Raw genomic sequence first — 15,206 nt, forward strand, 5'->3', positions numbered from 1 at the left:
GAGGTATCTCCATACTGATTTCCAAAGGGGTTGCACCAGTCTGTACTCCCACCAACAATGGAGAAGGGTTCCTTTCTCCCCACACCCCTGCCAGCATTTGTTATTGGTTGATTTCTTGATAGCAGCCATTCTTTCTGGGGTGAGGTGGAATCTCAGTGTTGTTTTCATCTGCATATCTTGAATGACCAGTGATGTTGAACATTTTTTCACATGTTTATTTGCTGCTTTTACTGCTTTGTATGATAAATGTCTGTTCATTTCAGATGCCCATTTTTGGATTGGGTCTTTATATTTAGGGAGTCTGATTTTTTGAGTTCTTTATATATTCTAGATAGTAGACCTTTGTCTGAGGAATAGCAGGTAAATTTTTTTCCCACATTGTGGGTTGTCTCTTAGGTCTGTTTGTGGTTTCTCTTTCAGTGCAGAAGCTTTTTAATAAGATAAGATCTAAGTTGTTGATTCTTTGTGCTAGTTCCCGTGCTACTGAGGATTTGTTCGTAAAGTCCTTTCCTATGCCAATGTCTTTGAGAGTTATACCTTACTTGTCTTCCAGCAAGTTTAGCTTTTCTGTCTTAATATTTAGATCTTTAATCTACTTCAATTTTAGTTTAGTGCATGGTGAAACACAGGAGTCTAGTTTTAATCTTTGGCAAGTTGAAATCCAGTTTTTTCCAACACCATTTATTAAAGAGACTATTTTTCCTCCAGTGAGGATGGTTGGCTCCTTTATCAAAGATGAGGTAGCTGAGTATGTCTGAAGTTGTTTCTGCATCTTCTAATCTATTCCACTGATCTTTGGGTCTGTTTATTTGCCAGTACCATGCTGGGTTTTTTTAATCACAGTGGTTTTGTAGTACAGCTTCAAGTTGGGAATTGTGATACTCCCTGCCATGACTCTGTTGCCCACAATTGCTTTTGCTATTCTAGGTCTCTTCTGGTTCCAGATGAACTTTTGGATTGTTTTCTCTAGTTCTGTGAAATATGCTGTTGGGATTTCAATCAGGATTGTATTGAATCTATATAGGAGTTTTGGAAGTATGGCCATTTTCACTATATTGGTTCTTCCTACCCAGGAATAGGGGAGGTCTTTCCATTTTCTTATATCCACATGAGAGGGATCTTGATTTTTTCTTTTTTCACCTTCTTTCTTTCTGTCTTTTGCTCTGTCCCTGACTGTCCATCTTGCTCTTGTTATCACTCTCCCCTGCCTATGGCTTAGCCATTCCAGAGGACTCTGGGCTAAAGAAACTACACTGTGTTTAGAGTAAGTGCTAAACTTTAAAACTGGGTCCAAATCTCCATTTCCTTCCTCATGCAATGGATGAGGCTTATTGTCATTAAACTACTGAAAAACTAAATCCCATTGTAATCCAAGAATTATTTTAAGGCCTGTGAATGTAGCTCAGTGGTAGAGCAACTGCTTAACATGTATAAGGTCCTGGGTTCAATTCCCAGCACTGCATAAAGAAAAAAAAAGAATTAAGAGACAGAGGTAAAAGAAATGACATTTTCCACCACTCTAAGAAAGTCTACCAATCAAGTGTTATTTTTTCAAAAAACTGTAAACAGTTATGGGGAGAAGAAGAACTTCAAGTGAGTTCTGGATAGTTCAGTGTTAATGTTCAAGGAAATATTTCAGTTATATACATTGACTTTCCCTTTCTCTCTTGGCAAAGTATTTCATGCTTGGAAAACATTTAGCTGTGTCTTGGGTTTAAACAAAGATTGCATCCCTTGGCAGCCTTCAATTTCCTGTTCCCTCTTCTTCCCTCTATCCAGTAAGATATTATTCGCCCCATGGAGTGTTTTCCTTTTACATAGCAAGATCCTGAAAATGATGTCACTCAGACTTGGCAGAGCCTTGTGCTTTTTACAGGACCTCCTTGGGCTGGTCATTCCTGGGTTGGTTTGTTTGCCTTTCTTCAATTTTTTAATAAAAATAAAGCAACCAACTGTCCAAATGCACTTCAGCCTCCCTGAACAAGATTACTTTTGACATGTTGACACTGATATATATTGGACTTTATTTTTCTTTTCTCTTTTTCATAATTAGGTGAGACTCCAGGAAAGTACTAGACGTATAAGTTTAGAAATAGCACCATAATTTTTACAGTGAAAGCAAGTTGCCAAATCTAGCCTAGGATTACACTTGAACCCTGTTTCTGGCTACCATGCGTACAAAAGATGGGGCTTCTACCTCCAAACTTCTGTCGTTACACTTTGCTCTGTCAGGCCACACTGGGTGTAAAGAACAAGAAGTCATGCTCACTTACAGGACAGCCACACTGTAGGACCAACACAATGTCAAGAGAGGCTAAGGCCATCCTATACTCTTTCATTGTGGCCTTCCTTTGTGCAAAGGGACAACCATCTGAGATAGTCTTTTATTTACTGGGCAAAAATCCAAGAGTAATTAACAATAACAGTACACACCCAACAAGTGAAACATGCCGTGTTTAAAGATGAAATCTCAGCAGCATTGAAGGCAGCAATGCTGTATCATTAAGAAAGAAAAGAGACCTCACAATCAAAAGCAAAATCCATCATCGACTTACTAAGCTGCTCTTTGGCAGAAAAGGAAAAATTTACCAACTCATTCTATGCTTTGTTAGATGAGATCATGGTGGAGGAAGAAGTTAAGTTTGAAAATTTTTTCCAAAGTTCTAAATTTTGCAAAGAACTATTTTCATGACTGATTTCATAAAGTAAAATAAAAATCACCAAAGAACACTATCTCTTTGTTTAATCTGGTAGTAGGGCAAGCATGAGTATATTGTCACTAGGCACTACTAGCCCTTGCTCACCTTGAAAAGAAGTCCTTATAAATAACAAGGTAGAAGCTTCATAATAGGATTCCAATTGTTTTCTTTCTGTTAAATATACAACTCTACCTTGATTTTATCTCTCTGAAGATTTCTGGATATTTACCAACATAAGGAAAGTCTTGTTTCTCTAACTCAAGTCCTTCACGAAAAACATAATCATAAAATATTTAAAATAAAAATGCTAAGCTCTAGAAAATTTTTCTGTAATTAAAAAAAAGTTTTGGTTTAACTTGATTCACTAGTATCTATTTCCAAAGACTCACAACTGTTTTTCAGAAAACATTTTCCCAAAATTTTCCAAATACTTTGTTATGCATAACTTCCTTGATGAATATGTGCAGTTTAGAGCTAATTTATTTTTCTCAGCTGTGCTTTCAGACCCTTCAAATCTATTGCCAAACTCTTCTCCCCTGGCTGACTGCAATTATTTCTTATCAAGGTAATTTCTAATGCTACATAAAAGAAAATGGAAAGAAAAACGTACCATTTTCCTGAAAACACCCGCTTTGAAACAGTATTTCAGAAGTGACAAAAAACAGTAGAAGGTGTACATTTCATTCTGGGTTCCTAATTGCCCATTAAGAAGTTGCCTGACTCTCAAGTCAGAGGCCTGGGGACCTCTCAGTTGGTGAACTGTGTCCCTCTTCTAATCTCAAGATGAGCTCTGGCCATGTTTTATAGTAATTCTTGTCCTGTGAGTTTTGTCAAGTTGGAAAGGGACTAAGAAATAAGCCACTTGCAGACGCAGTGTTGGCTTCAGAGGTCCTAAGAAAGTCCTTGAGACATCATATTTGAAAAATATTTGAAGATTGTTCACTTGAGTAAATACTTAAGCCTGCCCTCCCTCACTTTCTCGGCCTGTAGCCATATTACTCACCCTCAAAGAATTCATCAATATTCAACTGGCTCTCTAATTTGCTGACATAGCAAAAGGAGTTTAATAAAAAAATAAAAAATAAATTAAAAAGCTCTTGCCATTTTTCTTTAGAGGACACGCCATAAACTCAACTTTTATCTTACAGAGCTGGAATCTTCTGAATTTAGGTAGGGAAATAAATGCTTTCTGCAGCAACCCGAGCAAAATTGCCCACCCAGCCTTAAAAGCCCAAAGAAATCCTTTCACCCCAAGGACACCTGAGCTTTATAAATGACCTAGCTGAGGCTTTAGAAGCTTGTCCAGTCACATCTGACAGCCCGGCAAACTTTCAGCAGTGTCCAAGAAGAGGTTTGAAGCTAGGATGGGAAAACAGTAGCTCCTAATACGTTTCAGCGTCCATCGAAACTGTACATGTTATTAGCCCTTTTAAACCGCTTCCTGAAAAAGAAAACCTACATCTAGGTCTGTAAAATCTTTCTGGTTAACTTGTCAAAAACAGTTTGCCAGACTCTAGAAGACTCTACTGTCTTTCCCTCTCACCTCCCACCCACCCACCCAAAAAAGCCCCAGAAAGGCCCCACAGAGACTGCAAGGCTTTCAGTCTTTGACAGTGCCCTTGCAAGAAACTCAGTGTAGGATTTTACATCAGCTCTACAGACATATCACAGTAAAACAACATAAGAGAGTCAAGTAGTCCAAGACACTGCCGCCCTGAGCACGGTGGAATCCGTGATTTTTTGTATATTGATTTCAAGGGTGTGCGTGTGAGTGTGAGTGTGCTTGTGTGGGTTTCACTGTTGGTGTTTTCTTTAGGTGCCTGATCCCCAACCCCCCAGCGCGCGCGGGACTTGACTAAGGCTGCAGCGACTTCAGCTTCCCCGGGGGAGCGTGGCCACAGCTACTAGCGCAAGGCTCTGTGCGATCCGTGGGTTTCTTTGCTAGTCCGCGGCACAGCTCAACCCACCGAGGCAGAGTAGAGCCCTGGGGTCACTGAGAGCTGCCGGAAAACCAGCCTTTGCCCCGTGTCCTCAGGCCAGCTTTCTGAGCAACTCCTCCGAAGCACATAGCGCGCCGCTGCCCACCTGCTCCGAGGTTCCCGTGGCCCCTCCAGGTACTGTGGTGCCCAGGGTTGTGACGGCTGCAGGCTGGCGCTATCCATTGCTCTTTTCTTCTAGATCCCACTAAATTCGAGCCCGACTTGCTCAAAGATTTGTCCCACCCGGGACAAGGAGAGAAAGAAGCCGCGCTCATTTTCTTGGCATTCGGGAGCTATAAGGGACTTCTCCCAAGTTTTTATTATGATATTTTGCAAATATACAAGAAAGTTGAAGGAACAGTACAACGAACGTCTGTTTATCCACTTACCAGGATGCAACAACTGTTTGCAGATTGCCATACTTTCTGAGTGTGTGCATATATATGTTAGCTGTGTCATTCGCGAACTGCAGGCGTCTTGACATTTCACCTCTCAATACCTTGGCATGCATCTTCTAAAAAGGGACGGCACCCTCCCGCGTACCTTCAGCATCATTCTCACACCTACAAATGGGCATCGTCCCTACCAGCTTCTAGCATCCAGAATAAGGACTTGCTTTCCCTCCTGTTTCCTCACTTCACTCTCAAAATCCTTTTCCCGTCTTGGCCTGGACACATGTGTAAACAATTTTTCCCTCCCTCCGTGCTGCGTCCCGCAAACAGATGGCCAGGACACTAGGCACTCCTCCTGTCCCAGGGACTTCTCTACCTGAGAGCTTGGTAGAGTGGCCAGGACAGGGGACTGGGACTCAACCGGGTGGAGAGAGCGCTACACTTCTGCAGTCTGAGATCTCCTTTCCTCTCCCAGACCATTTCTTCCCGCGGAAGAACAGAGCTAGAGGCTTTTCTGAGCCACTCTGTGCCCTCATGGCAGCTCTAAGGACATCTAGGAGGACTCGAGAGCGCAGAGTGGCCTCCCTCCCGTGGGTTTCTGCGTGCGCGCTAAGCTACCGCGTGCCCTTGGCGTTCAGCTTCCATTCTCCCTTTTTAATTCTGAGCCCCCCTCCCATTCTTTTCCGTATTTGGCGGTCGTGGGCGTCCTGTGCCCTTCTCGGCCCTTCGGGGCTGAGAGTCAAGGCTGAGGCGCCGAGTGCCCCCTCCCTTCCCCGAAGCGCCCGCTTTCCCCTCCCCCTTCCGCCCCCGCCCCGGGCCAAAGGGGAGCGGGAGAGCGGGGGCGGGAGCGGGGCGCCCGGGACCACGCCCCCCGAGCCAGCTTTTTCTAGGGCCGCTCCTCGGGGCTCCGGGCTGGCGGCGGCTGCTCGCCCTCCCAGGCGCAGTCCTCTGGGCTCCTAGCGCCACGCCGCGCCGTTCTGCCTCCGCCACGCCCTAGCTCCGGCTGCTGCCAGCCCTCCAGGCCGCGACTCGGCTCTTCGTCCCCGCTGCTCGGAGCCTGGCACTTCGCGCCCTGCGACTTCGCGGTTCCAGTCCTGGCCCTGGCGCTCTCGCCGCTCTCTCGCCGCTCTCTCTCGCTCTCTCCCCCCCCCTCCCGCTCCCTCCCGCTCCCTCTCTCTCCCCGCTCTCGTCGGTCTTTCCGCCTCCCCACCCACCCTTTCCTTCCTCTCTCGGTCTCGATTGCCTGCTTGTTCTTTCTCGAGCCTTCAGACCCAGCAGAGCAGCCTCGCAGGAAAATCCCAGAAACCATTGCAAAAAGCTTGCAATGGAATTTAAGAAGTTCTTCGATTTCGGCGCCATTTTCGAGTGGAGCGAGAGGTGACATGCGATTTTTTAAAAAGGGACTGGTTGGCTGGCCTTTTTCCCAATCGTAACGTTGGTTAACGGCCGACTGAAACAAATCTGGTGATGATTCTGAAAGAAGTTCTGTGCCGCTTTGGGGGTTGGAAAGCACATTTGGGGGGTTGGAGTGGGGGGCGAAACAGACCTTTAAAGTGTTGAGCAAATGAGTGGGGCCCGGAAAATTCTCAGGAAACGGGCTGAGAAAAAGTTAACGTGGAGGGCGGGGAGAGAAAACTGAGTAAGAGGCAGTGACCGACTGTCAGCCTCTCAAGGGTCAGGAGCGACTGGTTTTGACAGAATGTAAATGGACTTTTGGAGACTTATTTGTAAGCAGTAAAATATGCCTTGGAGAGGACTGTGAGATTAAGTTTACATTGTCTCTCCCGAATTAAAACTTCCAAGTTTGCTCAGTTTTCCCTGTAGGGAACTTGACATTGAGACAGTTAGGCTCGAATGCGCGGATGGAAGGTACATCGTGGGTTTGGGATGTGGGGAACAAGGCATCTGCAAAAATAAAAGATACTCTTGCAAGATATGAACAGTAGAAGAGGCATAAATCATTTGGCTAAACTTCTGCAGTTCAGAAGAGGGTGGGGCTATGGCAATTCGAAAGTATCGATTCTTTGTCTATCGTATCAGCAAATGACCCTCCCCAGAAGTGACAGGACGCGCTTCTTTGTACTCTCTTTTCGTAAGTAAATTTCAGGCTAAGGGGAAATATATCAACTGAGGGAGCGAGATGGCTTTTTAGGGATGTAAGTCGTTGTAGTGTCACTGGAAGAGAAGCAAGGTGTCTAGTGAAAGGTATAAAAGAATTCGATTCCAGTGTTAGTTTACAAAGCAATCTGGAAGGACCTTTCGCCTTTGGCATCGATGTTATTTCGAATGAACTTGTTTATCTAAGTAGTCAACTAAGGAAATGTTAAATTAGGAATGACTTTAACGTCTGATGTGATGGCTCACATATTCGCGTGGAACATATTTAATTGACAATTACAGGCTTTTAAAGTATAATTGTACATTTGCTAAACATGTTTCTTTTTTCTTTTCAAGGGCAACCAACGACTTTTTTCTCCATTAAACCCAAAGATCAAAGTAAAAGTTGTTTGTTAATATAGCCAAAGCGGGACAGAATTTAGAAACACTTAATTTTCCTGACTTAGGGACTGAGGTTATTATTATTAATGACTTTGTTTATCATGACACAGAGTGTATTTGTTAGCACTGGATCTCAGTCCACGGTGTTGTAAATTTTGTAGTTAATCTCATTAAAAACTGCACATTTTATTAACTAATACATAGGGTATATAACATTCATTATTGTAGAGGTTTTATGAAACCAACAAAATTTTTAAATGAAACAAAACACTTAGCATATTTAGATACTTTGAATATCCTTTACTTTAATAAAATGTATTTTGACTTTTAAAGTCACTATAGTTTGGGTTTTGTTTTAATTTTTAGGTTTGTGATTGAGGGCTGCTTAAGGGTAGGGTTTTTTCTTAAGCTTACTTGAATATTTTGTTTGAACAAAAGGAGGGGGATGCATGTAACTTGCTGCAAATATGTGTCCATTTTAAAAAAGAAAAACTGGTATGAAAAAGCTTAATCATTAAGGAGTATGCACAGCACTGGCCATTTCAGGACATGAAAGAGTTTCTGTGGAGTCGCTTGAGAAAGAACTAATTTGACATTAAGTATTTAAACCTTTTGATTTGTGTTTTGATAGATGACATTGAGGTATAAATTATTTATAAAGAAGTGTGAGCAACCAGTATAATATGGAGACAATCAGGTATTTCACCTACAGAAAATTGTCACTCTTTATTCGCCCCTAAAACTAACTCAAAGCAAGCTGTTTACGAATGAAAAAAAAATCACTAGTAATGAATTGAAGAAGACATCTGATGCCTGTGTAGACGAATCTGTATTTCACAATTCTACCTTAGAATTAGCCAACAGTACTAGAGGGTCTTGAGTCACCGGTGTCTCTATCCAATAAAGGAAAAGATTTTTTGTTTGTCTAACTGGGGACAGTGAATGAGACTTACACAGCAGGAGTTTCACCAAGACTTGGACACTGGCAACAGTGATCGAGATGTTACCAAATTGTCTTAAATTAGTTAATCTTATTTTTGTCTATTTGCAGAGGTAAGATTCTCTCCCACCCTAATTTCTGTCTCCTATCCCCTGGCTTTTCACCACTACCACTTTTCCAAGGTTCATCCTCAGGGAAAATGACAGCCACACCCTTTGCTCCACCTACTGATCCTGGAAATCAAAAGGTGAAGTTACTAAAAGTAGGTCAATTTGGAGTGATGCGTCCTAATCACAAATTTTATGTAATCATCTGCATTGGGCAGGATGTGATGGAGCTTCCTTCCTGTCACTCTGTCCTTCACTCACAGGTACCCCTGACCAAGCCTCCTCCATTGACTCCGAGGGGGTGCAGCAGCAATTCATGTTTTGAAGTGCTCAAAAGGATTCAAAACGTGAGGCGCTGCTATATCCCCCCGTGGGAAGGTAGAAAGAGGGGATCAGCTGGAAGCAACCACCCCCTCACCCCCTGCGCTCAAGGCCGGCTCGCTGGGAGTAGGTAGGTGGGTGAGGAGGGTTTCTGTCTCTTCCTTGTTGGTCTTTGCCCTTTCCTGCCCTTAGAAGCTTGGTCTCAGTCAGGAGAGGGTAGCATTGCTCTGTGGCACTGGAAGGGGGTGACCTACCAGGGGTCACTCGCAGGCTGTGGGCAGCTAATCTAGCAGGGACGCAGTGGCCCACACTCAGTCGTGCCCTAGCAGCGGGAACAGTACTGCAGTGAGTGATCTGTGCTCTGGAGTGTTGTTTCTGCTGCCAGGGTAAGTCTGGGACTTCTCCACGGGCACAACCATGAGGTACGTCTCAGCCATCACCTGCAGTGCCCACCTTAGAAGCAGAGAGACTTGGGACTAGCACACCTGTCCTCCATGAAACATTTGCCCGTCTTTGAATAGGTGACAGGGCATGACAGAGGCTCATTTTAGCACCCACCTCTCCCCCCAGGTAGAATACTATCCACAGGACCACAAGGAAGAAAGCCCAAGGAGGAAATGGGGGAGGCATTCGAAAAGGAGTGAAGGGTGGTCAGATCTTTCTGTGGTTCCTGTCTTGAGAGTGGAAAGGACTTTGGGGTTCAGGAAAGATTAACAGGCCCTTTCCCACATCTCCCCTCCCTTCCCCCAAGGGCCAGGGCTTCCCTAGAGCTCAGGAATCCAAGAAGGGTGAGGCCCAGCATGTAGGAGAACCCAGGTGGCCTGAGAAGGCAGCTGAGTGCTGGATCTGGGTCTGAGGCCTGGAGAGAGAGCAGGGACCTGAGGGGTGCCTCTAGGATGAGGCTCTGCCTTTCCAGCTTCTTTTTGACCCCCTTTCCCAAAAGCTGGTCCCAGAATGTCACCATGCAGGGCTCACCCGAAAGACAACCATTGTTGCCGGAGAGGCCTCGAAAGAGTTCCCACTGTCAGGGAACCGGCTAACAGCACCAGAGCTGTCTCCCCAGGAACCCTTTGTGAGTCCAAAACTCTGCATGATATGGCTAATTCGTGCTGTATATCTGTAATTCCCTAAGCCGCCTCTCCCCTCACTGGACTGGCCCTTTGAGTCTTTGGTGAGAAAACAGGTCTGGAATCACCTAAGAATTTGACGGCCTAAATAAGCAGAGAAAGGGACTGGTTCTCTGACTGAGGTCTTAGTTTTCCTGTGAAAATCACTTTAGATAATTTTTTGATCTGATGCACGGTCAGGGACAGGACTATTGGCAAACGCATTTCACGTTTTTTGTCACCTTAACAGACAAAAACGGAACACAAGAACACAATCGGCTTGTCTACTGTGAGGGCTGCCTTGAACTGGTCTTCCCTGAGGGAGCAGCCGTAGGACCCCAGAAGATTTCCAGTTTGGGGAGGCCCAGGGTCCCAGGTAGTACAGAAAAGGGAGTCCAGCTCCAGTCACCCAAAAAGCTAGCTCTCCCAGGTTCCCTTGAGCCAGGTGTCAGCGCGGCCCCGCGGGCTCCCAGGGGCACTGTGGCCTGGCCCCTGTCGGCCACCGGCCTCCACCCAGAGATCTCCAGGCCTCTAAGCCCCGCGCTGCTCCCGGCCGCCCCGCCCACCCCGCCCACCCCGCCCGCGCAGGCCAGGGCCCCTCTGGCCCGCAATCCCCTGGCACGAAGGGCAAACAGGTTCCCGGAGTCAGCCTGCCTTTGCACTTAGGGTTGGAGGCAGAGCACCTTGAGGTTCCCCTTCTGTGGCTCACCAGCACCTTTCTCCTGGTTCTAAATAGTTCTCTTCAGCCAGAGGAGAAAGTGCCAACGGGCTCTGGAGGCACCCAGCCCTCCCGAGGACCTTGCCTGCGCCATCCCGCTCCCTGCAGTGGGCACCTGCAGGACCCAGGTGAGACACAGGAACAAGTGATCCTAACCTGGGGCCATTGCCTTCCAAAGTCTAAGAGGCCCTTTGCCTGGCCTCCCAAGAGTTGAAGAAATTGAGCATGAAAGCACAACCCCTGACTACACGGTGCCCTTTTCTGACTTAAAACATTCCTTGCACCTTTTATTTACACAAAGTTGCGGTGTGCCTAGATTTTTCTCCAAGGACAAAAATGTGAATAAAGCAGTATTTTAGCCAAACATTTCTTTGTCAATTAAGATGGCAATTCGTTCCAGACTATAAATTCTCTTTAACAACTCCCTAAGGTTTCCTTTGAAATTGTTTTTTCAACGTTGCTAAATGCGCATCATAATGTGTGGGAGACTTGTATAAAGTGAATCATTTTATAGTCTGCTGATTAATGTACCCAACGTTACTGCCTCCAAAAAGGCACCTTTCCATTGTTTTCTCAGTTTTTCCCCAACACATGTTATTTGTTAGTGAGGAAGCTGCGTGCATGCAGCATTGTATAAATTTTATTAGGCAGACACGGTTCTTAAAGAAGAAGTTCAGCCTAGTTCTAAATCTAAACTGACATTTCTGTAAGTTGTGGGACAAGATATACAGGTTACTTTGATAAACTGCATCATTATTTTGTAAAAATTTCATCACAGGACTGTGTTTTGAAGGCATCCAGCAACTCCAGTTAGGAGCACTGATTTTTTTTTTTTCTTTCCCAACAAAGGAACACTACATCAACGCTCTTGGTGGGGATCTGGACACAGAAGACTCCTGTTTCAAGAAAATACAATCATCTTTCAAAGGCTGTAATTTATATGCATTTTTAACTCACTAGGTATTGAAAACCACCCAAATGTCCCACCTGGGGGGGGGAGTAAAATATAATCAATCACGCCGTGTAATATTATACATACTTTAAAAATGTTATTGGAAAATGTTTTATGATCTGTAAGTCGAAAGAATCCTCTTCCACCATTTCTTTCTTCCTGCTGTTCCCCCATACCCATGCTTTCTTTGTTCCATTTGGCACGTAAACTTGTTTTTCCCGCCAAATGGCCAAATGAGTCAGTTATGAAGGGAGCGTCAATTGATTTGAGCAGATGTGTGTCAATGTTACTTGGAAAACTAGATGCCAATAACCAGGGCCACAGAAAAAGGCAGTGGTTGCAACTCTGTAAAAAATTATGCATGTGTACAGACAAGGACAAAAGTGGAACCCCAAACAGGAAAACAGTTGGAAATACTCCAGTGCTGGGAGATTAAATGATTGTATGCTGCTTTCGATTTCCGCTAATACGAGCAACTGTCCAATTAAAAAAAACCTCATAAGGACTCTGCAGTGCAAATTATTTTGCAAATTGTTTTAAAACACCATACCTGTCAACTTGTCAAGGCAGAGGGCACAGCAGGGGAATGGGTTTGTTCTTGGAATCTTAAGAATCCTGGACCAAAGAGCTCAGGGCAACACTTAGGGAAAACTATTCTACAAGGTGGGAGTTAACATACAGGCAGCTTCCCCAAGAGACAGTGCAAGAGGAAAATAAAAATAAGTTTAAAAAGCATGTTTGGGGAAGATCAATGAGAGTTTACTGATAGGAATTAAAAAAGACTTTTGAGTAAGGGGACTATATCCATATTGGCATAAATTTCTAGAAATCTATTTTCTGGTTGGCCTGCAGTATTACTCTCACAACTCTAGAGCTTTATATATGCATTTGTACTTAATTATTGCTTTACCCTTAAATGAAAAAGTCCATATACACCAATCATAGCAAATGTGCATCTCCTTGCCCCACCATATGCCCCTCTCATATCCACCCATTAGTTACTGCTCACTAAATGAATAAGAATCTGCTAGCTCTTTCCTAATATTTTACCTATCTGCACCTTTGCCTCCCTCCTAGGCCCCATAATTGATCTCTTTGGCAAGTTCAAAAGGGCTTAAACACCTGTGGGGACAGTAAAATGAGTCACTAGGGAGGATCCCTGAAAGACTTCCACTTCCTGTGGTTGCACCAGCCTTGAAGCCCTCCCCTAACACTACTGAGCTCTATAATCTGAGCAACTTCTGGGGAGGAGGTCCCAGCCTCACCTCTAGAGTCTGGGAGCTGAGAACAATGGAGCAGGCTGAGAGACTCACTTGGTTGCTTGGAAGTCTGAATCTCCTGAGGCAGCTCCCCTAGCTTTTCAACTTCCCCACCTCTACTTGCTCCCAGACTTATTATCCCAAGACCGGATCTTTTAAAGGGCCAGCCATAGAGACACAGTTTAGAATCATAATCTCAACATGTTGTCACTGTGTCATGCTTTTATCTACTTTCTAGATGCCTTCATATTTGTTGCTTGCAACAACCTTGAAAAATAAGTAAGCAGAGTAAAGCAGTCAAAAACAATTATAAACAAGAAAACCTAGGTCTCTGGAAGTTAAAGATTTGTCCTCGGCTAGTCTCTGGGGTCTCCTCAAGGATTAAGCTGTGCTGCACATGTCCTTACTTGTTAATGAGAGCTCACTATACAGTAGTGCCCAGAACAGGAAATGGAGTTGAAGTAGTATGATTGATCAGGAAAGTGCCAGGTGAAACTGATTTAGTCTTAAAATGAGCTGGACTCTTCCTAAGTGTGGCCTAAGACTGGCCCTCAGACTCCAAAGTAGTAACTGTGAATCAGCAAGATGTGTGTAAGGCACTGCACACAAACCAAAAAAGTGTGATTAAAATTTATTTTTAAATTGCCTGGCCCATATTTGCTATTTTCTTTAAATTCACCCAAATTAATCTTAAGGAAACAACTGGAACATCCAATCATAGGAGTTAATTTGGTTACTCATAGAACCTTTTTTGACTATTACAAATAATAAAGACGACCTAGGAGCCTGAAAAATGCTTATGATAGCAAAGTCAAGGAGGCACAATCACACGGACTCCAATGACTGAAAAGTAAGAGCAGAAACTGGAGAGAACCTGTAAAACAAACATTACTTGCTGCTTAATAGTGGTAGGATTAGACCAGAAGATTTTTCTCTGTCTACTTTTCATGGGTTTTTTTGTTAGGCTGTGGCTTTTGTTGTCAAACAGAATTCTCTAAAAAAGTCTTTAGGGATCATAAACAATATCAAAATTTTGGGTCAAGAATGGAAAGACCTCAGACATTTCGGGGATCATCATGTCACGAGATACCACTGTGCACTTGTGACAGATTGATAACTGAAAGGTCTGGGAGCCACCCATCTTCATACCCATACATGTGGTAAGTATTACAAGACCAGTCTATGAAAAGATCAAGAGGAAAGCGGGCCCTACGCGAGGAGGAAGCTGGTGGCCATCGAGTGGGGGCATGAATTGTGTTTTCATAGGAGTTAAATGCAAATGTCTTTATTGCTTTATATTTCTATGTAGTGAACTGAAACCCACACAGAGTATATGATTTTATATTTAGGCTAGAATGTTAAAGAAGTTATGTTCAAACAAACCAGAACTGGAAAAAATGTAGCTGTAAGTATTATATACACAAGCTTATCTTTAGTATGTTGAGGCCACACATGGTCAAGAATCAACACAAAAACTCCAAGAACAGCAAGTCAGTGAAAAAGCGAAATACGCTTTTTCAGTATTTTTTAAGGATGGAAATTAGGAACATCTGAATGACCAACAACAAAGGATTGCATAAATAAAATATTGTGTATCTAGTACAATGGAATAAGATGCCTTGTTTAAAATAATTTTTTGGAAAATATTTTTGTGACATGAGAATGTACTCTGATAAAGTGTTTAGTGATAAAAGAAATATGCAAACTATTTCCCTTCTCCATAAGTATATAGGGAGCATGTGGTATGCATAGTTTTTGTATCAGTATACAGATAAAAAGCTAGGAGGAAATACATCAAAACATTGTAATGGTCGTCTCTGAGTAGTGGTCTAATATGTGATCAAAGAATGCCAGGGCCTAGCAGAGTAGCTCAGTGGTAGAGCACACATGAGAGAACCTGGGTTCAATCCCCAGCACCAAGAATAAAAACAAAGAAAAAATGATACTGAACTATTTTTGCGATGTGTTCCTAATATGTAATATGAATGTATTGGGAACATTTTGCATTCATAGTTTTGTGTCAATAATATGGAAAAAATTCCTAGAGGAAGCAGATCAAAAGTCTAAAGGTGGTTGTCTCTAAACTGTGGCACCATAAGCGATCCAAGAAAGATGCTAAACTGTTTTTGCGATGTGTTCCTAATATGTACTATAAATATATTGGGAACATTTTGCATGCATAGTTTTGTATCAATATACAGACAAAAAGATGGAGCGAAGAAACCAAAAATCTA

At 43.5% G+C, this 15,206-nt stretch overlaps 1 protein-coding gene and 1 long non-coding RNA gene across 3 annotated transcripts in view; one reads left to right on the top strand and one right to left on the bottom strand.

Moving 5' to 3' along the window:
• LOC147821567 (uncharacterized) overlaps positions 1-15,206 on the bottom strand; it is a 45,373-nt gene that overhangs the window by 7,270 nt on the left and 22,897 nt on the right. The window lies entirely within an intron of this gene.
• On the top strand, positions 5,605-12,219 carry LOC110344936 (uncharacterized). The gene is made up of 6 exons (XM_021240607.1): positions 5,605-5,808; positions 5,961-6,447; positions 8,692-8,771; positions 8,880-9,067; positions 10,780-10,889; positions 11,611-12,219. Exons 1-6 carry the CDS (start codon positions 5,605-5,607, stop codon positions 11,694-11,696), a joined length of 1,155 nt encoding a protein of 384 aa, XP_021096266.1. The 3' UTR covers positions 11,697-12,219.

This window comes from Heterocephalus glaber, unplaced genomic scaffold (assembly GCF_053883595.1).
Source record: "Heterocephalus glaber isolate CG9 unplaced genomic scaffold, H.glaber_assembly_v1.0 deba00001729, whole genome shotgun sequence".
Lineage (NCBI taxonomy): Eukaryota > Metazoa > Chordata > Mammalia > Rodentia > Bathyergidae > Heterocephalus > Heterocephalus glaber.

Coding starts and splice junctions, on each gene's coding strand:
- LOC110344936 (XM_021240607.1), top strand. CDS start 5,605: ATGGCAGCTCTAAGGACATCTAGGAGGACTCGAGAGCGCAGAGTGGCC. Junction 5,809..5,960: donor TCGGCCCTTCGGGGCTGAGA/GTCAAGGCTGAG, acceptor AGCTTTTTCTAG/GGCCGCTCCTCGGGGCTCCG. Junction 10,890..11,610: donor TGGGCACCTGCAGGACCCAG/GTGAGACACAGG, acceptor TTCCCAACAAAG/GAACACTACATCAACGCTCT.